The sequence below is a fragment of the Eretmochelys imbricata genome, chromosome 9 (assembly GCF_965152235.1).
Source record: "Eretmochelys imbricata isolate rEreImb1 chromosome 9, rEreImb1.hap1, whole genome shotgun sequence".
NCBI lineage: Eukaryota > Metazoa > Chordata > Testudines > Cheloniidae > Eretmochelys > Eretmochelys imbricata.
In genome coordinates this window covers 32,756,487-32,778,868 of record NC_135580.1, presented here as the reverse complement: position 1 = coordinate 32,778,868, position 22,382 = coordinate 32,756,487, and the positions used below count along the sequence as shown (strand labels likewise).

The following is a 22,382-nucleotide window of genomic DNA, read 5'->3' as shown; positions in this document are numbered from 1 at the left end:
TTTGTATGAAGATGAAGAAATTGATTATGTACAGGATCAAATGAAGAGGATGAAGAAATTGATTATGTACAGGATCAATGGGAGGCAAAGGCTATAGATTCCTGTCCTTTTGCTCCTCAAGCACTGGAAGTAGTAGAGAGCCTGAAGGACATGGTTAATTATGGACCTAACAGACCAGTGGAGACAAGATACGAAACAAAACCTTACGGTCCTGATCAAGCAAGAGCTGTTGGGAAGACATTAGGTCCACTCAACAAGGAAAGAGCACTGGTATAGTTGTCCAAGCATGTTAAGCAGCATGCTAGTCATCAGCAAGGAAGACACCACAGCTTTATTGAGAGAGTGTATGTGTAGTGAAGAGTATAGCACTTTGCCAGGAGAAGTTCATCTTGCGAGCACCAGAGACATCAGAGAGGTCTCTGAAGCAGTCTACCAACTCTATTTTCCACATGAAAATCTCATAGGGAAGTACTACTCAGACAAGCAAAGACCTGATGAAAGACCTGAGAGGCTTCTGAGTAGAAAACAACTTCTATATTGGTTATCAGGACTGTCACCAATAGTGAATGGAACACTACCTGAGACACTGCACGCTTTAAGGAAGCGTTCATTCAAGGGCTCCTTCCTACTTTAAAGATTAACCTTGGGTCTTTGGGTCCTAATGACATTAAAGGAGATTGAAAAAAAGCTAAGAGAAGCTTTTGAACTGCAGCAAGAAGCTTTTCCCAGTCATTGGCAGTAGAAGAAAATATCTGCAGTGAAATTTGCAGACACTGAATCCCATGAACAGAAAGGGAAGAAGTCAAGTTCCAAAAGCAAGGACTGTGTACCAAAGTCAGATACGATGGGTGCCTCAAATCACACAGAATCAAAAAATTATCAAGACAAACAAGACCTCTACTGAAATATGAAACAAAGGACCCAATAGATAGATTGCCCACTGATGAACTGTTCACCTTCATACTTAGCAAGTCTTCCGATGAAACATCAACAGCCACATCAGTCAAGCAAATGCAGCTGCAAAATCATATAGACATATAGGGCCAAACTCTTCCTTCTTCCTCAGTGGTGGCACCAATTGACGACTCATGGGGAAGACCAGCGGTAGATGCCCCATTTAAGGGGGGTTTGGTAAATTCAAACAAACAATTCTTGTGGATATAGGTGCCACGCTATCTCTTATCTGTAGAAAGACAACATCAGAATTAAAGAAGTTTCCTAAGCAAGAAATAAAAATTTTAGAAGGCTACAATGGGAAAGAAAGTGTTGTGCATTTCTTAGAGCCCATAATACAGAACACTGGAAGGTTAACTGCCAAAACTACCTTTGGTATCCAGTCTTTGGATGGACAAGGGATAATTTGAGTTGATATTTTAAAAGGACTGAATCTTATTATGGACTTGCCTAACAGAATTTTAATTCAAGACAAGATTGCATAGAGAGGATTCATTGTGCCTGCATCCCACAGAGTAGCTGCTGTGAAAGCTCCTGAGGAATTGAAGATTCCTAACTGGGAACAAGAAGTTGCAGAAGTAGCAATGAAATATCTTAATGCTTTTGCTACATATAAGCTGCAGTGTGGGAAGATAAGTGCTGGGGTAACAGTGGCGGGTCTGCTCCAAAACCTCAATGACAGTACAGGTATACAGGAGATGTAGAAAAGGGGATCAGAGAGACAATCAATGCCCTCATTGGTCAAGAAGTATTAGTAGAAACCTCAAGCACTTGTAACTCTCCCATCTGGCCAGTACTAAAGGCAGATAAAAAGACGTGGAGACTCTTAAACAAAGTAACACCCGGAATGATGCCAGTGGTGGCAAAGTTTCAAGAAGTGATGGCGGCTGTTGCAGCAGGAGCTAAATGGTTCACTGTTTTAGATCTATCAAATGCATTTTTTTCAACACCGCCCCTATACCTAGCTCTTGGTATAAATTTGCCTTCACTTTTGATAATCGACAGTTGACATTCAGTAGAGTCCTTCAGGGATACCATAACGCCTCATCAATCTGCCATAAATTTGTCACTAGAATGTGGGATGAAATAAATGGCAAGAGTAATGTGATCAATTATGTAAATGATGTGCTAATCACAACCACAACCAAAGAAGAAAACCTTAAGATCTTGGACTCTGTATTAAGTAGAATTCAAGAAACTGGATTCATCATCAATCTGGTAAAAGCACAGATATTATAACAGAAGGTCACATATCTTGGAATAGAACTGGGTAAATCTGGGTGAAGACCAAATGCCCAGAGAATAGAGCTGATTGGTAAGCTACCAGCTCCCCAAGATGTATCAGCACTGCGATCCTTCCTAGGTCAATCAGGTTTTTCCCAGAGACTTCATCAAGTACTATTTAGAAGTTGCCCAGCCTCTTTATACCTTGTTGAAAAAGATCCAAAAGTGGATCTGGGGCAGAGAACAAGAAGCAGCATTTTGCCAATTATAACTTGTAAAAGGCTCTTGTAAAAGCTCATGCTCTGGCCTATCCTCAGCCAAATCAACCTTTCTACTTACAATTGGCTACCACTGAGAAAGTTTAGTAGTGTTGCAAGATGCGGGAGTAGGAGCAAAGCCAGTAGCTTTTGGATCTCAAGTGCTGAGTGAGATAGAAAAAAAGATTTTCACCATGTGAAAAAGAGGTACGTACATTGACCTGGGCACTCCAGCATTGGGAGTATATCATAGGAATGTCTCCAGTCATACTAAGAACTACGCATACGCCAATTAAGTATTTGCTATTGGGCAAGATTAATGAAGGCAGAGTTTCACGTCTGGCTGGATGGACCCTACACCTCCTCAACTGAAATGTAGAAGTGGAGAAAGTACAGAATTTGTCAGTAGTACCATATGCATTACTGGTACAAGGAGAGGACCAAAAATGCCCTATTCCCTATGAAGACTCAAAGCAGTTGGAATCCCCCTTTCAACTAGGAATTTCTTTCAAACAAGCACAACAGTTGGGAATGGGCATATAGTTTGTGGATGGAAGATGCTATTACTATCAAGGCAAACCATGTACAGGATATGATTCCCTACAAATAAGTACCAACAAAATACTTCATGGAATGGTAATTCCACATGTGGCTCAGGTGGCAGAAGTTGTGGCCATTGCAGCTACCATCGAAGCAGCAAATTCAGAAATGGATTTATTAATCTGCTCAGATTCAGATTGGGCTGTGCATGTTCTGAGAAACCAGATGTCAGTATGAGTCAAATGAAATATGACGTCCGCAGATTGGAAAGTAATAGCTCATGCCCAGTACTTACTCCATGCTTGGAAAATAGCCGAATCTTGAGAAGGAAAAATCTGTATGTTGAAAGTGAAAGTGCACAGGAAAACCAGGGTGAAATATCTTAATTCAATAATGAGGTGGATTCCCTAGCCAAACAAGCAGGTCTACTGGGTCCAGAAAAACTGTGGACCATGTCCACCAATATTGTCAGAAAAGTGCAACCAGGTGACCCAACATCTTGATTAGATTTAACATCTCTACAGATTCAAAATAAAGAACAGAAGGAACTGATTGAGAAAGGAGAATACAAGAACTACAAAGTATTCAAGGACAAGAATAACTTGGTTATGGCTCATAAGAAAGACACAAACAAGCAAATCCATGTACTTGTAATTCTGTCCTCTTTGAGAAAGGAGCTAATAACTTTAGCACATAACTAAGGGCATTTTGGAATAGAGATAAAGGTCAACAGAATTTTAACTGTCTGATGGTAGCCTCGTTAAAGATATAGAAATGCATGTATACAATTGTCTTTCATGTGCAGAAAACAATCCAAACAAAAAGATAATTAAAGGTCCTCTTATACACCAGCCATATGGGCCCATAGTCAAGGATACAGATCGATTTCATAGGTCCACTGCCCCAAACTGGATCTGGCATAAATATTGCCTGGTCATGGTAGACTCCTTTTCTAAGTGGATAGAGGCGTACCGGACCCAAAACAATGTGGCCAGTATGATGGCTAGGTTTACCAGACACAATAGATTCAGACCAAGGACCTCATTTTGTAGGTGACATAATGAAATGCATGTGCTAAGCATTTGGAAAAAAACAAATTCCATGTTACTGGTCACCCACAAAGCTCTGGGTTAGTGGAACATACTAATTGGACTTTAAAGACTGCTTTGAGAAAAATAGTGACAGAGTCAGGAAAGGACTGGGGATAGAAAACTCCCAATAATACTTATGGCTATGAGATTTACAATTACTTCACATAGGTATACCCCCCATGAAATAATACATGCCAGAATAATGAGGACACCTGAGCAATGGTGGCCAGGCGAAATGCTGCTTGATGACTACCAACTATGTATTCTCATGAATCAGTTTATGAGCAAGCTGTTAAGCACTACTAGCACCATTCAGAAGGAGGTTGCTATTAGGTTAAGAAGCAATATAAAGCAAATGGACAAAAGATTGGGCAGTATATTAAATCCTAAGGAATGGGATGTAGGTGACAGGGTTTTATATAGATTCTATTTAGAGAAGAACCATGCCTTAAGTCCCAAATGTCTAGGTCGAGTAGTGACCGTGAACAAGGCTTGCCCAACAGTTTACCAGGTGGAGGTAAAAGGGAAAAAGAAAGCTTATGCTCCAATATGTCTGTTAGTCTATAAGGTGCCACAGGACTCTTTGCCGCTTTTACAGATCCAGACTAACACAGCTACCCCCCTGATACTTGGTACCCTTAAATGGTTTCACTCATCACAGTTAAAGGACTGGAAGGGATTTGTTAAGTGATGTCAATAAATCCTTTTCTCTCTTTTCTTTTCTTTCCGTCAGGAAAACCTTCACACCACGTTTTCAATAATTTGTTTTTGTACATTGATATACGTGTCAAGTTTAATGATTATTAAAAATGGGGAACACTTATTGTCAAGTAAACAAAAGTTATAATTATGAGTGGGATAGGGCTGAACAAAGTATGATACTATCCTGCCCACTTCATTAAAAGGAACAATTATAATTTATGTGAATGAAAAAGAGGAGGACTGTTACATAGTTTGGAAGGAAAAAGTTAGTGGTAAGACCATAACCGCCTTAACTGTGAACAGTAATACACAGGAAATAACATTTTATGATTCAGAGGAAGAGCAACTCTCTCTCTCAAAAGCAAAAGCTTTGTCACATGTGCATGGCTTTTTAGTGATGACTTCCTGACTAGTTGTTCAGATGTAATGAATGTAACAGGGTCCTCCAAATATTCATACATGAGATCTAATCTAACACAATGGGTAAAGGAAGTTTTGTATGTCAATGTTGTAATGGGATTACAATACCTAATTGATTCCATTAGGGTTAATTTGTATACTCCCACTGGTCAACATAATTTTATCCTGATGTATTCTAATAGCACTGAAAATTGTTTTGTCAGCTATTGAACTGTAAATAAGTTTTGAAACAAAGGCCTGGTCTACACTACAAGTTTGTCGGATTTAGCAGCGTTAAATCCGAATTAACCTTGCACCTGTCCACACAACGAAGCCATTTTTTCGACATAAAGGGCTCTTAAAACCGATTTCTGTACTCCTATCCAACGAGATTAGCGTTGAAATCGACATTGCCATTTCGAATTAGGGTTAGTGTGGACGCAATTCGAAGGTATTGGCCTTCGGGAGCTATCCCACAGTGTACCATTGTGACTGCTCTGGACAGCACTCTGATGCACTGGCCAGGTGTACAGGAAAAGCCCCGGGAACTTTTGAATCTCATTTCCTGTTTGGCCAGGTGAGCTCATCAGCACAGGTGACCATGCAGTCCCAGAATTGAAAAAGAGCTCCATCATGGACCGAACGGGAGGTACTGGATCTGATCGCTGTATAGGGAGAGGAATCCGTGCTATCAGAACTACATTCCACAAGACGAAATGCCAAAACATTTCAAAAAATCTCAGAGGCCATGAGGGACAGAGGCTACATCAGGGACGCTCTGTCTTAAAGCAAATGATGTATCATCCTGACCTTAAGAAATATATAAAATAATTAGAAAAAGAAAGCAAAGTAGTAACGATAACAGTGCACCATTCTACCCAAAAACTCAAAAAGATTCTCAAATGAGTAGCAAAGGAATCAGCATTTAGCCATTGGTGGGAAAATCTGTTTAACGGGTCTGCTTACTATAGTGAGGCTTGGAGTGTTTTGCTGCACCCAGTGTTGGTGGTGTTAATACTTCAAATTCTGATCATTATCTGTATGATACTCTTAGTATGTTGGGTAAAAAGAAAAGTTAACAATGTAAAAGGACTAATTACAAATTAATTTCAAGTAAAGTATTGTAAAGTCGTTCTTTTCAGATATCAAATGCCACTACAGATTGGCTTTGTTTGAACACAGTTTTGTACATAGGACGACCAAAATTTGAGTCCTGTACAACAACAGTGTAACCATTGGTGATAGCACAAGCAAGTAGAAGACTGTACTTGGCCATCAAGGAGGGGAACTGTTACGGGGCAGCTGACATTTTGTTTTGTTACCCTCCATCTTTGTTTGGTTTCTTGTTGTCCTTTCTATTCTGTTTGGCGCTCTTTCTCATTTCTTATCCTGATTGGGTAAGCCACAGCACCTAATGTCTGAAACTGCACAGCAACAAGGAAAAGGCAGGAAAACCTAGCAGTCTGTTTAGAATCTGCCCGGCAACCCAAAAAGGCGGGCAAGGGTCACCTGACCCCAGTGGCAAAATCTGCCCAGTAACCAAAGACTATATAAGGACTCATCACAGTATGCTTCATGCTGCCTGTCCTAGTGGCAGACTGTGCCTGTTCCACCTAACATCAGAGAAGACAGAAGATAGAAGACACCGACCTGTTCCTGAAGCCTCTGTTCCTGCTCCGTTGTTCCTGTCCCACGGTTCCCAAGTTCCTGGTTCCTGATTTGTGGCTCCTGGTCGGGTATTCCTGTTCCCATGTGGTCCAGTCCCAGTCAGACATCGTTGAGGACCTGCACAAGACTGAATAAAGTAGATTACTTCACTTTGTCTTATTTGTAACCCACGTTGTTCTGGTTTTGGGTCCAGGCTTAACACCTATTAGGTGTTAAACCTCGGAGTGCTTTTTAATAAATCCTACTTGTTTTAAACCTTTAACCGTGAATAATGGTTGTTCTTGGGGGACTGCTATAGTTGATAGATGCTAATTTAAGGGACAAACCTGTAAGGGAGGGAGTCCTTAATAAAGATTTCTTCTAGAGATAGAAAAATTCCTGTAACAGGCCCCCTTTGAAGAATGGAATGGGGATACTGGTTTGTAATAAACCTTAAAAAAAAATAATAAATTAACCCTCCCACTAAATCCCTTTTTTCACTGTAGGAGTGTTGAGAACTGTGAATATTCTAACAACTGCAAAAACAGTGGAGTTTACAAGTTTCTGGGGCTGGCTCAGACATATCCTCATATGGATATCGGGGCTGGCCCAAGGTCAGTCAGGGCCCGGATGAACATCTGGTGACAAGGGGAATCTAACATCATATTTATTGGAGGAGAGAAAAAATGGTCAAGGGATTGGGGTTGTTATTAGTGAGGGGAGTGTTAACCCATTCACTGTGTCGGGCAGAAACTCCATTGCTAGAACCAGTGCAAACACCTGTGCTTGAGGATGACCTTACCCTCTTTACCTGGGAATAAGACCTTCCCCCGTTTCTAAGCGGCTTTCAAGGGTGGCAAGGAGCCCAACTCACTTTCCTCTCCCACAGCGCGCCCTTGGCTAATATGGGGAGAGATTCCCCTCCTGTGTCAAGCTACTTTACCACTGCCTGAAATGACAAGCGCTATGCCTGGACAGCACGGCGATGGGCGCAGTGCAAATCCCCAGACAAATCCCAGCCGCCTGCCCAAGACGGTTAAAAACAACCCTCCCCGCGACCGGGCTCCCCGCGGCGGCGATGTTCCGGGGAGTCCGAGGTCCCCTGCAGTCGGTCCGAGAGGAGCCTGGAAGCGACGGGGCCCCTTCGCCCTTCCCACAGCATCAGCGCGCGCTACAGGCAGCCGCCAGCAGGAGCCCTGCTTCCATGGCGGGGCCGGGGTGCTGAGGGGGTGGCCGAGAGGGGCCCTGAGCTCTCCGCAGACTAGAGCCTGCTGCTGGCTCCCCACCTCTGCTCCCGAAGCGGTGGGGCTTCGGGTCCGTTCCCCGGGCCTCCCATTTGCCCCGCCCAGCTAGCCGGGCCGGGCCGGGCCGGGCGGGTGGCGCCGCTCTCGACGCTGGGTGGCGCTGCAGCCCCGCACTCCCGGCTCCGAGAAGCCAGAGCCATTCCTCCGCCGCAGCGTCCCCGCCCTCCGCCATGGCCGACGTGGAGGACGGAGAGGAGCCGGGCGCCCCCCACTCTCACCCGGGCTCCTCGGGCGCCAAGGCGGGCGCTGCCGACAAGATGTTCTCGCTGAAGAAGTGGAACGCGGTGGCCATGTGGAGCTGGGACGTGGAGTGCGACACCTGCGCCATCTGCCGGGTACAGGTCATGGGTAAGCGCCGGTGGGCCACGGCCTTCTCTCCGCCCTGGGCGGAGCCCCTGTACCTCCTCACTGCCCCTCCCCCACCGCGGCCAGATCCCCACGTCCTGGGGGAGGGACCTGTATCTCCTTACTGCCCCCCCGCGGGGAGAGTCCCCCATCCTGGGGGGGAGGGGCCTCTATCTCCTCACTCCCCCCGCCCCCGCGGGGAGAGCCCTGCAGCCTGGGGGGCCCTGTATCTCCTCACTGCCCCCTCCCCACGGCCAGAGCCCCACATCGTGGGGGCCTGAATCACCTCACTGCCTCCTTCCCCAGGAAAGCCCGGGGTTTCTGTTGGAGCTTGAACTTACTGGGTTCCTTCTTTCCCACACGGACCTGTTTGGTGGGATGATACCAAAGCCATTTATGTAGTTCCTAATGCCCTGCCTGTGTTTGTCCCACATCCTAAAAGTAATTGCACAAAAGATCTTGTGCTGGTACCAGTGGGTGATGGTACCAGTGGTAGCTCCGTGTGTGTTTGTACCAGAAATAAATAACCAGAGGCATCACATAAGCAATCAGCTTTGCCGTGTAATATTCATACAGTTCTTTATTTCCTTGAAATAAACTCTAGTTGGTTGACCTAGCCCAGCAGTTCTCATGTAGCGAGGGGACACGGAATAAACCAGCCTCTGTAGCCTACCATGTGGTGACTGACCATGGCTTCTGGTGCCATAAATGTGGTGGTTGTTCCTAATAGGTGATCCTCCTTAACTAGCCAAACAGAAGTTTCATGGCTTAAATTGGATCACTTACTGGAGTCCTTCATCTCTGTGCAACTATTTCACCATGCTGAAGCCTTGTTTGTAGTCTGCTCTTCTCTTGCTACATTTCACCAGGAAATGGTTGCTCCTTGAGGGTGATATCTAGTGTTTTCTTTGTAAAAAGAAAAGGAGTACTTGTGGCACCTTAGAGACTAACAAATTTATTTGAGCATAAGCTTTCGTGAGCTACAGCTCACTTCATCGGATGCATTCACTGAATGCATCCGGCTTATGCTCAAATAAATTTGTTAGTGCATCCGATGAAGTGAGCTGTAGCTCACGAAAGCTTATGTTCAAATAAATTTGTTAGTCTCTAAGGTCCCACAAGTACGCCTTTTCTTTTTGCGAATACAGACTAACATGGCTGCTACTCTGAAACCTGTATTCTTTGTGTTATCTGTTAATTATATCTTGCAAACTACTCTTGGATAAAAGATGTAAATGTAAGGTCACATTATTGCATTAGCTAAAAATTATTATCATTATATTTGTACAAATCTCCCCAACTGATTACAAATATTAACACTTATCCAAAAAAAGGCTCTTATACCCACTTGTCAGGTGTTACTTGAGTACCTACTTCCCAGTAATATTGCTGCAGCTGTTCTTTGGCTGAAAACAATATTTAAAAGTAGCTTAAATTTTACAAATTAAGACATTGACAGCATAGCAGTTACATATAATTATGATGACCTAAATACATCAAAAAGTGTGAATTTTTATTGCTGTTTGAGACTGGATAGCTCAGGGAGTTAATAATTGGAGACACAGAGCCTTTTCATCTCTAGGTCACTGTACAAATGCAGCTTGGATAAGGAGTAGTCCAAGTTACCATCTTATGTCTAGTCAGTGTTCTGCATGATGCAAATACGGTTTCTGTCCAATTTCCATTAGGTTGCTAGTCACATTACAAAAACCACTGCAGTTGGCAGACATTGGCAATTTCAGTAAAATGGCTAAGGCCTGAATGAATAGGGAAATTGAACTATCTTTTGTGTTGTAGAGACGGAATCTCCAGAAAATAAGATACTTAACACTTTTATATAGTGCTTTTCATCCATGAATTTCAAAGTGTTTTACAAAAATTGATAAGAAACCTCTTTCATGGGAAAACTGAGGTTAAGTGACTTGCCCAAAATCATTCTTCCACTGTTGTTCTGGAGAGCGAAAGATTGAGAATCCAATCTGAGTGCCCATCATGGCAATATCGAACATAACTAGCCCAGACATTTCTCATGTATTTTTGTCTGTGTCTAGAACAGTCTTTTGAGCTGGGAGAATTTATGAACATGCTAGAGGAAGAACTACTTTGGCCCAGAATAAAGTAGTGAAAAATATCTTATTTAGCTTGACTTTATACAAAAAGTTTTAGCATGGTTAGAAGACAGTTCACATGTGGTCTTAGTTGGGCTGGTAGACAAAGCTCACATCAGGACTAAGAAATTAGCCCCAGGTGCAATAGAATAACATTTTCTTAAAAATACAGTTTTTAGTAATATCCAGTAATGGATTTTACTGAACCTGACTTATGGGGAAGTCGAAATAGCACAAAAGCACTGTGGAGAATAGATCTGAGTTGATATCTCTACTCATGCCAATTGTGTCAAATCACAGAATTAAAGGGAAAAAAGACTTAGTTTAAAAGAAATCAAAATGTTTTCTGTGGAGCTAAATATGGAACTCTGCCTTTGTATTTTAGTTTTTAAAAAGTTATAGGATTTAGAGTGAATTTGATATTTCTGAAAGTGATTGACTGAAGACCCAGATGTACGCACAGGGATTAAAGTGTTGGAATGGTGCCCTACCTGTTATTTCTTATACACCATTGAGATTTTGACTCCTGGTTCTGTCCTGCCAAATATGCCAAGACTTCATTGCCCATTTGTCAAATTTTCCAAGAAGAACCTTCTCCCATGCTGTTCCTTATGAATGAAAAGAGCTCCTTGTAAAAATCTGTAAAGCCACAACATTGTCCTCCTTCAAATCCCTCTTTAAAACACTCCTCTACTATGACGCCTTCAAAAAATTTGATAGTGGCCGCTGATTATTATGATGATTACAGTCATCTCACCTGTTACTGTGTGCTTCCCCTGCCTGTGTGTTGTATTTCCTGTCTTAGACAGGAAGCTCTTCTGGACAGGGAACCACTTATTATTGTTTGTATAACCCCTAGAACAACTATGTTTGGGTCTCTAGGTGCTACTGCAATACAAATAATAAATAATGAGTGAAACTCCTGATTGTCTACTAAAGGAAAAGCTGCTCTCCTCTGTCTTATTTGGGGAAACAATGCTGCCTCAGCACTCCCATTTCTCTTTGCTGTTTGATGACTGACTAGGGGTATGTCTACAGTACGAAATTAGGTCAAATTTATAGAAGTCAGTTTTGTAGAAAGCGTTGTTATACAGTTGATTGTGTGTGTCCCCAAACAAATGCTCTAAGTGCATGTAGTCAGCAGAGTGTGTCCACAGTACCGAGGCAACCGTCGACTTCCGGAGCATTGCACTGTGGGTGGCTATCCCACAGTTCCCGCAGTCTCTGCCGCCCATTTGAATTCTGGGTAGAAATCCCAGTGCCTGATGGGGCTTAAACATTGTCGCGGGTGGTTCTGGGTACATATCGTCAGGCCTCCGTTCCCTCCCTCCCTCCGTGAAAGCAAGGGCAGACAATCGTTTTGCGCCCTTTTTCTTGAGTTACCTGTGCAGACACCATACCACGGCAAGCATGAAGCCCGCTCAGGTAACCATCACCATATGTCTCCTGGGTGCTGGCAGACGCGGTACTGCATTGCTACACAGCAGTAGTTTATTGCCTTTTGGCAGCAGACAGTGCAGTATGACTGGTAGCCATCATCGACGTAGTCCTGGGTGCTTTTTTAACTGGGCGCCTGGGCAAACATGGGAGTGACTCAGCCAGGTCATTTCCCTTGTTTCGTCTTGTGGCGATTCAGTCCCGCACTGTCTTTTAATCTGCAGCTAACAGAAGATGATGGCCAGTAGTCATACTGCACCGTCTTCTGCTGAGCACCCAGGTGTTGACGATGGCTAGCAGTCGTACTGCACAGTCTGCTGCCAGCAAGATGTATAAAGATAGATGAAGTGGTTCAAAACAAGAAATAGACCAGATTTGTTTTGTATTCATTTTCTCCTCCCTCCCTCCCTCTGTGAAATCAACGGCGTGCTAAACCCAGTTTTGAGTTCTATCCTTGAGGGGGCCATTCAGTTTCTCGCAAAGCCACCCCCTTCGTTGATTTTAATTCTCTGTAAGCCAACCCTGTAAGCCATGTCGTCAGTTGCCCCTCCCTCCGTCAGGGCAACGGCAGACAATCATTCCGCCCATTTTTTCTGTGCAGATGCCATACCACAGCAAGCATGGAGCCCGCTCAGATTACTTTGGCAATTAGGAGCACATTAAATGCCACACGCATTATCCAGCAGTATATGCAGAACCAGAACCTGGCAAAGCGATACCGGACGAGTAGGCGACGTCAGCGCGGTGACGTGAGTGATGAGGACATGGACGCAGACTTCTCTCAAAGCATGGGCCCTGGCAATATGGTCTTCAAGGTGCTAATGGGGCAGGTTCATGCGGTGGAACACTGATTCTGGGCTCGGGTAACAAGCACAGACTGGTGGGACCGCATAGTATTGCAAGTCTGGGATGATTTCCAGTGGCTGTGAAACTTTCGCATGCGTAAGGGCACTTTCATGCAACTTTGTGACTTGCTTTCCCCTGCCCTGAGGTGCAAGAATACTAAGATGAGAGCAGCCCTCACAGTTGAGAAGCGAGTGGCAATAGCCCTATGCAAGCTTGCAACGCCAGACAGCTACCAGTCAGTCGGGAATCAGTTTGGAGTGGACAAATCTACTCTGCGGGCTGCTGTGATGCAAGTAGCCAACGCAATCAAAGATCTGCTGAAATCAAGGGTAGTGACCCTGGGAAATGTGCAGGTCACAGTGGATGGCTTTGCTGCAATGGGATTCCCTAACTGTGGTGGGGCCATAGATGGAACCCATATCCCTATCTTGGCACCGGAGCACCAAGCCAGGGAGTACATAAACTGTAAGCGGTACTTTTCAATAGTGCTGCAAGCACTGGTGGATCACAAGGGACGTTTCACCAACATCAACGTGGAATGGCCGGGAAAGGTACATGACGCTCGCATCTTCAGGAACTCTGGTCTGTTTCAAAAGCTGCAGGAAGGGACTTTATTCCCAGACCAGAAAATAACCTTTGGGGATGTTGAAATGCCTATAGTTATCCTTGGGGACCCAGCCTACCCCTTAATGCCATGGCTCATGAAGCCATACACGGCAGCCTGGACAGTAGTCAGGAGCTGTTCAACTACAGGCTGAGCAAGTGCAGAATGGTGGTAGAATGTGCATTTGGATGTTTAAAAGCGCGCTGGCACAGTTTACTGATTCGGTTAGACCTCAGCAAAACCAATATTCCCACTGTTATTACTGCTTGCTGTGCGCTACACAGTATCTGTGAGAGTAAGGGGGAGACGTTTATGGCGGGGTGAGAGGTTGAGGCAAATCACCTGGCTGCTGGTTACGCACAGCCAGACACCAGGGCGGTAAGAAGAGCACAGGAGGGTGCGGTGCGCATCAGAGAAGCTTTGAAAACCAGTTTCATGACTGGCCAGGCTACGGTGTGAAAGTTCTGTTTGTTTCTCCTTAATGAAACCCCCGCCCCTTGGTTCACTCTACTTCCCTGTAAGCTAACCACCCTCCCCACCTCCCTTCGATCACCAATTGCAGAGGCAATAAAGTCATTGTTGCTTCACATTCATGCATTCTTTATTCATTCATCATGCAAATAAGGGGATAACTGCCAAGGTAGCCCAAGAGGGGTGGTGGAGGAGAGAAGCACCAGGAGGGGTGGCAGAGGAGGGAAGGACAAGGCCACACAGTACTTTAAAAGTTTAAAACTTGTTGAATGCCAGCCTTCTGTTGCTGGGGCAATCCTCTGGGGTGGAGTGGCTGGGTGGCCGGAGGCCCCCCCACCACGTTCTTGGGCATCTGGGTGAGGAGGCTATGGAACTTGGGGAGGAGGGCGGTTGGTTACACAGGGGCTATAGCGGCGGTCTGTGCTCCTGCTGCCTTTCCCGCAGCTCAACCATACGCTGGAGCATATTGGTTTGATCCTCCAGCAGCCTCAGCATTCAATCCTGCCTCCTCTCATCACGCTGCCGCCACCTTTCAGCTTCAGTCCTCTCTTCAGCCCGTCACTTACTCTCTTCAGCCCGCCGCCTCTCCTCCCGGTCATTTTGTGCTTTCCTGCACTCTGACATTGTCTGCCTCACGCATTCGTCTTTGCTCTGTCAGTGTGGGAGGACAGCATGAGCTCAGAGAACGTTTCATCACGAGTGCGTTTTTTTCGCCTTCTAATCTTCACTAGCTTCTGGAAAGGAAAAGATCCTGTGATCCTTGAAACACATGCAGCTGGTGGAGAGAAAAAAGGGACAGTGGTATTTAAAAAGACACATTTTATAGAACAATGGGTACACTCTTTCACGGTAAACCTTGCTGTTAAGATTACATACATAGCACATGTGCTTTCGTTACAAGGTCGCATTTTGCCTCCCCCCAGCACATGGCTAGCCCCTCCCCATTGCTAACAGCGGGGAACATTTCTGTTCAGCCACAGGCAAACAGCCCAGCAGGAAGGGGCACCTCTGAGTGTCCCCTTAAGAAAAGCACCCTATTTCAACCAGGTGACCATGAATGATATCACTCTCCTGAGGATAACACAGAGAGATAAAGAACGGATGTTGTTTGAATGCCAGCAAACATACACTGTAATGCTTTGTTCTACAATGATTCCCGACTACGTGCTACTGGCCTGGAGTGGTAAAGTGTCCCACCATGGTGGATGGAATAAGGCTGCCCTCCCCAGAAACCTTTTGCAAAGGCTTTGAGAGTATATCCAGGAGAGCCACGAATGCCAGGGCAAATTAATCATTAAACATGCTTGCTTTTAAACCATGTATAGTATTTTAAAAGGTACGCTCACTAGAGGTCCCTTCTCCACTTGTCGGGTCTGGGAGGCAGCCTTGGGTGGGTTCGGGGGGTACTGGCTCCAGGTCCAGGGTGAGAAACAGTTCCTGGCTGTCGTGAAAAACGGTTTCTCCACTTGCTTGCTGTGAGCTATTTACAACCTCATCATCATCATCTTCCTCGTCCCCAAAACCTGCTTCCATGTTGCCTCCATCTCCATTGAAGGAGTCAAACAACATGGCTGGGGTAGTGGTGGCTGAACCCCCTAAAATGGCATGCAGCTCATCATAGAAGCGGCATGTTTGGGGCTCTGACCCAGAGCGGCCGTTCGCCTCTCTGGTTTTCTGGTAGGCTTGCCTCAGCTCCTTAAGTTTCACGCGGCACTGCTTTGGGTCCCTGTTATGGCCTCTGTCCTTCATGCCCTGGGAGATTTTGACAAATGTTTTGGCATTTCAAAAACTGGAACGGAGTTCTGATAGCACGGATTCCTCTCCCCATACAGCGATCAGATCCCGTACCTCCCGTTCGGTCCATGCTGGAGCTCTTTTGCTATTCTGGGACTGCTGCGTGGTCGCCTCCTCTGATGAGCTCTGCATGGTCACCTGCAGCTTGCCATACTGGCCAAACAAGAAATTGAAATTCAAAAGTTCGCGGGCCTTTTCCTGTCTACCTGGCCAGTGCATCTGAGTTGAGAGTGCTGTCCAGAGCGGTCACAATGGAGCACTCTGGGATAGCTCCTGGAGGCCAATACCGTCTGATTGCATCCACAGTACCCCAAATTTGACCCAGCAAGGCCGATTTCAGTGCTAATCCCCTTGTCGCGGGTGGAGTAAGGAAATTGATTTTAAGAGCCCTTTAAGTTGAAAAAAGGTCTTCGTCGTGTGGACGGGTGCAGGGTTAAATCAACTAAACGCTGCTAAATTCAACCTCAACTCCTAGTGTAGACCAGGGCTTGGTGAGAAATCTGAAGTGGGAGCAGCAGTAAGTGCTTACATAGTTTTCAGAGTAGCAGCCGTGTTAGTCTGTGTTCGCCAAAAGAAAAGGAGTACTTGTGGCACCTTAGAGACTAACAAATTTATTTGAGCATAATCTTTCGTGAGCTACAGCATCTGATGAAGTGAGCTGTAGCTCACGAAAGCTTATGCTCAAATAAATTTGTTTGTCTCTAAGGTGCCACAAGTACTCCTTTTCTTTTTGCTTACATAGTGTGGAGCAGCAGCTGATGTACTACTCCAACTGGAAGTCCCATATCCTTATTCCTTTCTGTCCCTTGCAAGATTAGACACCCATTTAAAAAATATGTATTATATGTCCCCATTGGTCTCTGAGCAATGTAAGTAAAACTAATAAACGATCTAAAAGTATGGTGTGGTCTGTTCACTTACATTACACGACTAATAAATGATCTAAAAGTATAGGGTGTGGGTGTGTGTTTTTATATTCTGGTGAAGTTTAAGGTACACATCAAGTAAAATTTCTGTGTAAAAAAGATGGTGTGGGGCAGGGTTTGATGGGAGGCTGAAAAACAATAGAATTGTGAAAAGAAAAGGAGTACTTGTGGCACCTTAGAGACTAACCAATTTATTTGAGCATAAGCTTTCGTGAGCTACAGCTCACTTCATCTGTAGCTCACAAAAGCTTATGCTCAAATAAATTGGTTAGTCTCTAAGGTGCCACAAGTACTCCTTTTCTTTTTGCGAATACAGACTAACACGGCTGTTACTCTGAAACCTGTCAATAGAATTGTGAGTGATTTCCTTAAAAGGAGATGCTGATGTCTGAAAAACAGATTGCTGAACTTGGGGGTTGCATGTATACTTGCAGTTCTCTTGTTTAATTTTTAATATGCTTGAGAGGATTTGGCACAAGTCTCCCAATGGTCACATATACAAAAAGGAGATGTCTTTTGCAGCAGAGCTTGTGAAAATGTCACAACAAAATGGAGGGTCTTACAGTTTCCAGTTCTTTTTACCATCTGTAAACATATATTTTTCTTTTGGTATGCATAATGCATGTATTTTAAATTCCTTTTTATCTAATAAATACAATTTAACTAGATGGCAGAATTCGAGCTTTTACCTTTATAAATATGTTTCAGGGTTTATATTTCCATTAGAAAAGCCAGTTTTAAGAATTGTCTTCTGAGCATCAAATTGAGTTTTGTTCTTGTTTGCTTTTAGATGCCTGTCTTAGATGTCAAGCTGAAAACAAACAAGAAGATTGTGTTGGTATGTAGTGATTTCATTCTCATGTTTTTCAGCAAAGGCTTTTTCTCAGTGGGGTGCTTTTTTAAGTTTGAAGATAATACTAATTTTATTAATGAGCAAAAATAAACTGTACAGCAATACTAATGTAAAAAGACACACTGTCAGAAAAGTACTTGACTGAGTAAATCTGTAGTCATTTATGTGTGTGACTGGGAAGAACTAGTTCTATAATTCAGGACAGACTACTGTAGACTTTTGAGTTAGATAGGAAATAGCTACTGTATCTTCTTTTAAGATATATGCTAGAAGATATAACAGAAGAACTTCACTGAAACAAGCAAGGGTAGAATAAAATTATTATAGCCTTTGAACAATCTCTGATGTAGCTGAGAGCCCATTTTATATGCTTATGTAGTAATATCCTATGGTATTTTATTTATCATGTATCACAACTTTGAACTTTAAAAATTCAAATAAAATGTTAATTAGAATTTGCTCATATGCCCTTAAACCTTTGGTACATGATGAAAAATCAACACTGAAATGGTACACTAACTATACCTAATTAATGAACCAGTAAAAACCACTCACAGCCTTCACTCGTCCCTCAGTAGTGTTCATAGTATTATGTATTTATATAGTGCCCAGCACCGTGCTAAGCATTCTACAGATGTGTAAGAATATGAAAGTATGTGTATATGTCTCTTGAATTAGAAATAAATTGGTAGACATGCTTTTAGTGGCTAATTTAGGGGTTTTGATTTCAAAAGGGCTGACTCTCAAAAATTAAGGAAATTAGTTAGGGAAGTGGATTGGACTGAAGAATTTATAGATCTAAAGGTAGAGGAGGCCTGGGATTATTTTAAATCAAAGCTGCAGAAGCTATCGGAAGCCTGCATCCCAAGAAAGGGGAAAAAATTCATAGGCAGGAGTTGTAGACCAAGCTGGATGAGCAAGCATCTCAGAGAGGTGGTTAAGAAAAAGCAGAAAGCATACAGGGAGTGGAAGAAGGGAGGGATCAGCAAGGAAAGCTACCTTATTGAGGTCAGAACATGTAGGGATAAAGTGAGACAGGCTAAAAGTCAAATAGAGTTGGACCTTGCAAAGGGAATTAAAACCAATAGTAAAAGGTTCTATAGTCATATAAATAAGAAGAAAACAAAGAAAGAAGAAGTGGGACCGCTAAACACTGAGGATGGAGTGGAGGTCAAGGATAAGCTAGGCATGGCCCTATATCTAAACAAATACTTTGCCTCAGTCTTTAATAAGACTAAAGAGGATCTTAGGGATAATGGTAGCATGACAAATGGGAATGAGGATATGGAGGTAGACATTACCATATCTGAGGTAGAAGAGAAACTCTAACAGCTTAATGGGACTAAATCGGGGGGCCCAGATAATCTTCATCCAAGCATATTAAAGGAATTGGCACATGAAATTGCAAGCCCATTAGCAAGAATTTTTAATGAATCTGTAAACTCAGGGGTTGTACCATATGATTGGAGAATTGCTATCATAGTTCCTATTTTTAAGAAAGGGAAAAAAAGTGATCCGGGTAATTATAGGCCTGTTAGTTTGACATCTGTAGTATGCAAGGTCTTGGAAAAAATTTTGAAGGAGAAGGTAGTTAAGGACATTGAAGTCAATGGTAAATGGGACAGAATACAAGATGGTTTTACAAAAGGTAGATCGTGCCAAACCAACCTGATCTCCTTCTTTGAGAAAGTAACAGATTTTTTAGACAAAGGAAACGCAGTGGATCTAATTTACCTAGATTTTAGTAAGGCGTTTGATACCGTGCCACATGGGGAATTATTAGTTAAATTGGATAAGATGGGGATCAATAGGAAAATTGAAAGGTGGATAAGGAATTGGTTAAAGGGGAGACTACAACGGGTCCTACTGAAAGGTGAACTGTCAGGCTGGAGGGAGGTTACCAGTGGAGTTCCTCAAGGATCGGTTTTGGGACCAATCTTATTTCATCTTTTTATTACTGACCTTGGCACAAAAAGTGGGAGTGTGCTAATAAAGTTTGCGGATGATACAAAGCTGGGAGGTATTGCCAATTTAGAGAAGGACAGGGATATCCTACAGGAGGATCTGGATGACCTTGTAAACTGGAGTAATAGTAATAGGATGAAATTTAATAGAAGTGTAAGGTCATGCATTTAGGGATTAATAACAAGAATTTTAGTTATAAGCTGGGGGCACATCAATTAGAAGTAACGGAGGAGGAAAAGGACCTTGGAGTATTGGTTGATCATAGGATGACTATGAGCTGCCAATGTGATATGGCCGTGAAAAAAGCTAATGCAGTCTTGGGATGCATGAGGAGAGGTATTTCCAGTAGGGATAAGGAGGTTTTAGTACCATTATACAAGGCACTGGTGAGACCTCACCTGGAATACTGTGTGCAGTTCTGGTCTCCCATGTTTAAGAAGGATGAATTCAAACTGGAACAGGTACAGAGAAGGGCTACTAGGATGATCCGAGGAATGGAAAACTTGTCTTATGAAAGGAGACTCAAGGAGCTTGGCTTGTTTAGCCTAACTAAAAGAAGGTTGAGAGGAGATATGATTGCTCTCTATAAATATATCAGAGGGATAAATACTGGAGAGGGAGAGGAATTATTTAAGCTCAGTACCAATGTGGACACAAGAACAAATGGATATAAACTGGCCACCAGGAAATTTAGACTAGAAATTAGATGCAGGTTTCTAACCATCAGAGGAGTGAAGTTTTGGAATAGCCTTCCAAGGGAAGCAGTGGGGGCAAAAAATCTATCTGGCTTTAAGATTAAACTCGATAAGTTTATGGAGGAGATGGTATGATGGGATAACATGGTTTTGGTAATTAAATATTCATGGTAAATAGGCCCAATGGCCTGTGATGGGATATTAGATGGGGTGGGATCCGAGTTACCCAGGAAAGAATTTTCTGTAGTATCTGGCTGATGAATCTTGCCCATATGCTTAGGGTTTAGCTGATCGCCATATTTGGGGTCGGGAAGGAATTTTCCTCCAGGGCAGACTGGAAGAGGCCCTGGAGGTTTTTCGCCTTCCTCTGTAGCATGGGGCACGGGACACTTGCTGGAGGAGTCTCTGCTTTAAACTACGATTTGAGGACTTCAATAGCACAGATACAGGTGTGAGGTTTTTTGCAGGAGTGGTGGGTGAAATTCTGTGGCCTGCGTTGTGCAGGAGGTCAGACTAGATGATCATAATGGTCCCTTCTGACCTAAATATCTATGAATGTGTGAGACATAACCCTGTAGAACACAATATTCTATTTATGGAAAATACTTTCAAACCAGTAACACTAATCTAGTCTCAATCAGTAAATCATTATAATGTATTATTGCCTCAAATATCATATAACCCTCTATTTGCTGTAAAAATCTGAGTTAGATTGTTAGACCTCTTAATTGTGAATGTAGTTTGTACATCTATATTAAACAGTGTAACTGGAACGTATCAAGTATTTTTCTTTTCTTTCAGTTGTCTGGGGAGAATGTAATCATTCCTTCCACAATTGCTGCATGTCCCTATGGGTGAAACAGAACAATCGCTGTCCCCTCTGTCAACAGGACTGGGTGGTCCAGAGAATAGGCAAATGAAAACATTGGCAGTTTTTCTGTTGAACTTGTTTGAAGCAATATATGTCTGATGCCATATAGCCATATGAAAGGGAGGAACACTCTAACTGTGGTGTGATTCATTCAATTTATATCTATGTTAAAAGAATACTATGGTTTTGTTGTGCTTGAACACGCTCTAATGTGTTGGTGTGCCATTTTGTCTGATCTTATTTCAGCATCCTTCCACAGCTAAGGACATAGGCACGCTACCTTAAAGTCTGTCTGTCTGTCAATGTTCTGGTGTGAATTGTATCAACTGCTTAGAAATGCTGTGGTGCCGAAAATACACAATTACAATCTACCACCAAACCACCATAAATAATTTTGCCTGATCGTGATTTTTTGACTAAAATAAATAGTGTGTGAAACATTCATTTTTACTGTTGTTTTTTTCCCCCTTCTCCCCACCCCATCCCCCGGTACCCCGTATGGTAGAAACCTCTTATTTAAGTTTTAGTACAGGCTTGGTTTTGTGATGCTTAAGAAATCTGACTCTACAGTTCACTGAATATTAATAGCCTTTTATTTTATAATGATATGTATGTGGTTTCTCCAACATACAGTATTAAACTTTTACCATATTAGGATTTTTATTGTAATTTCTAGTAAAAGCAATGGGGGATGTCTTTAATCCAGCACTGGGCCACTTTAATAACCATATTTGAAATTAATTAGCTGGCGAAGTGAAAATATTGGTTAGGAACTAGCTGACTCATGGATGTATCTTAAATAAATTGAGAACCATGTCTATAAATTGTTTCAAATATATAATTGATAAAATAGATGTTACAAAGAAAGCATATGCTAATTAAATGTATTAAGAATCTAATGCGGTACATTGTTTCATCTTGTCAGTATAGGCAGGTCCATTTGAGAATATGTTTTGTATCCGTTTGTCTATTTCATCAGATTGGTAGACATATTTTCATGTAATAACAATTGTTGTTTTGCCTTTCGTAACGGGAAGGCTTGAGGATTTCATTAGGTTATTTTTATGTACGGACAACCCTGTTTTAATTTTTGGGTTTTTTACTTATATTTAATTGTTTGTCCTTAATTCTTTTAGTTGCCTTTAATGCCTACAGGAAACATATGGCCTACGAACAAGATTTGAGTGAGTTTTAAATATATGACAAGTATGAAGAGTCTATGTTCTGTTAAGATCATTCTAAACTCGGTTTGATAAGCTGATCAGTTGACTGGTCAAATAACATCAGTTGACTCTGGCCTATTTGAATGCCCTCATATAGATGGTGGCCTGCCTTTTTGATTGCATCAT

The 22,382-nt window shown here is 42.9% G+C and overlaps 1 protein-coding gene across 1 annotated transcript; it reads left to right on the top strand.

The window, feature by feature from the left end:
- Window positions 1–8,251: 8,251 nt before the first annotated feature.
- Window positions 8,252–21,477, top strand: RNF7 (ring finger protein 7). Its single transcript, XM_077827048.1, has 3 exons — window positions 8,252–8,466; window positions 17,440–17,487; window positions 20,964–21,477. The coding sequence occupies exons 1-3, from the start codon at window positions 8,289–8,291 to the stop codon at window positions 21,080–21,082; spliced, it is 345 nt and encodes a 114-aa protein (XP_077683174.1). The 5' UTR covers window positions 8,252–8,288; the 3' UTR covers window positions 21,083–21,477.
- Window positions 21,478–22,382: the final 905 nt, after the last annotated feature.

What these genes read in the sequence shown, in the direction of transcription:
- RNF7 (XM_077827048.1), top strand. Translation starts at nt 8,289, where the DNA reads ATGGCCGACGTGGAGGACGGAGAGGAGCCGGGCGCCCCCCACTCTCAC. An exon ending in CTGCCGGGTACAGGTCATGG is followed by an intron (nt 8,467 to 17,439) that starts GTAAGCGCCGGT and finishes GTTTGCTTTTAG; the next exon opens with ATGCCTGTCTTAGATGTCAA. An exon ending in CAAACAAGAAGATTGTGTTG is followed by an intron (nt 17,488 to 20,963) that starts GTATGTAGTGAT and finishes CTTTTCTTTCAG; the next exon opens with TTGTCTGGGGAGAATGTAAT.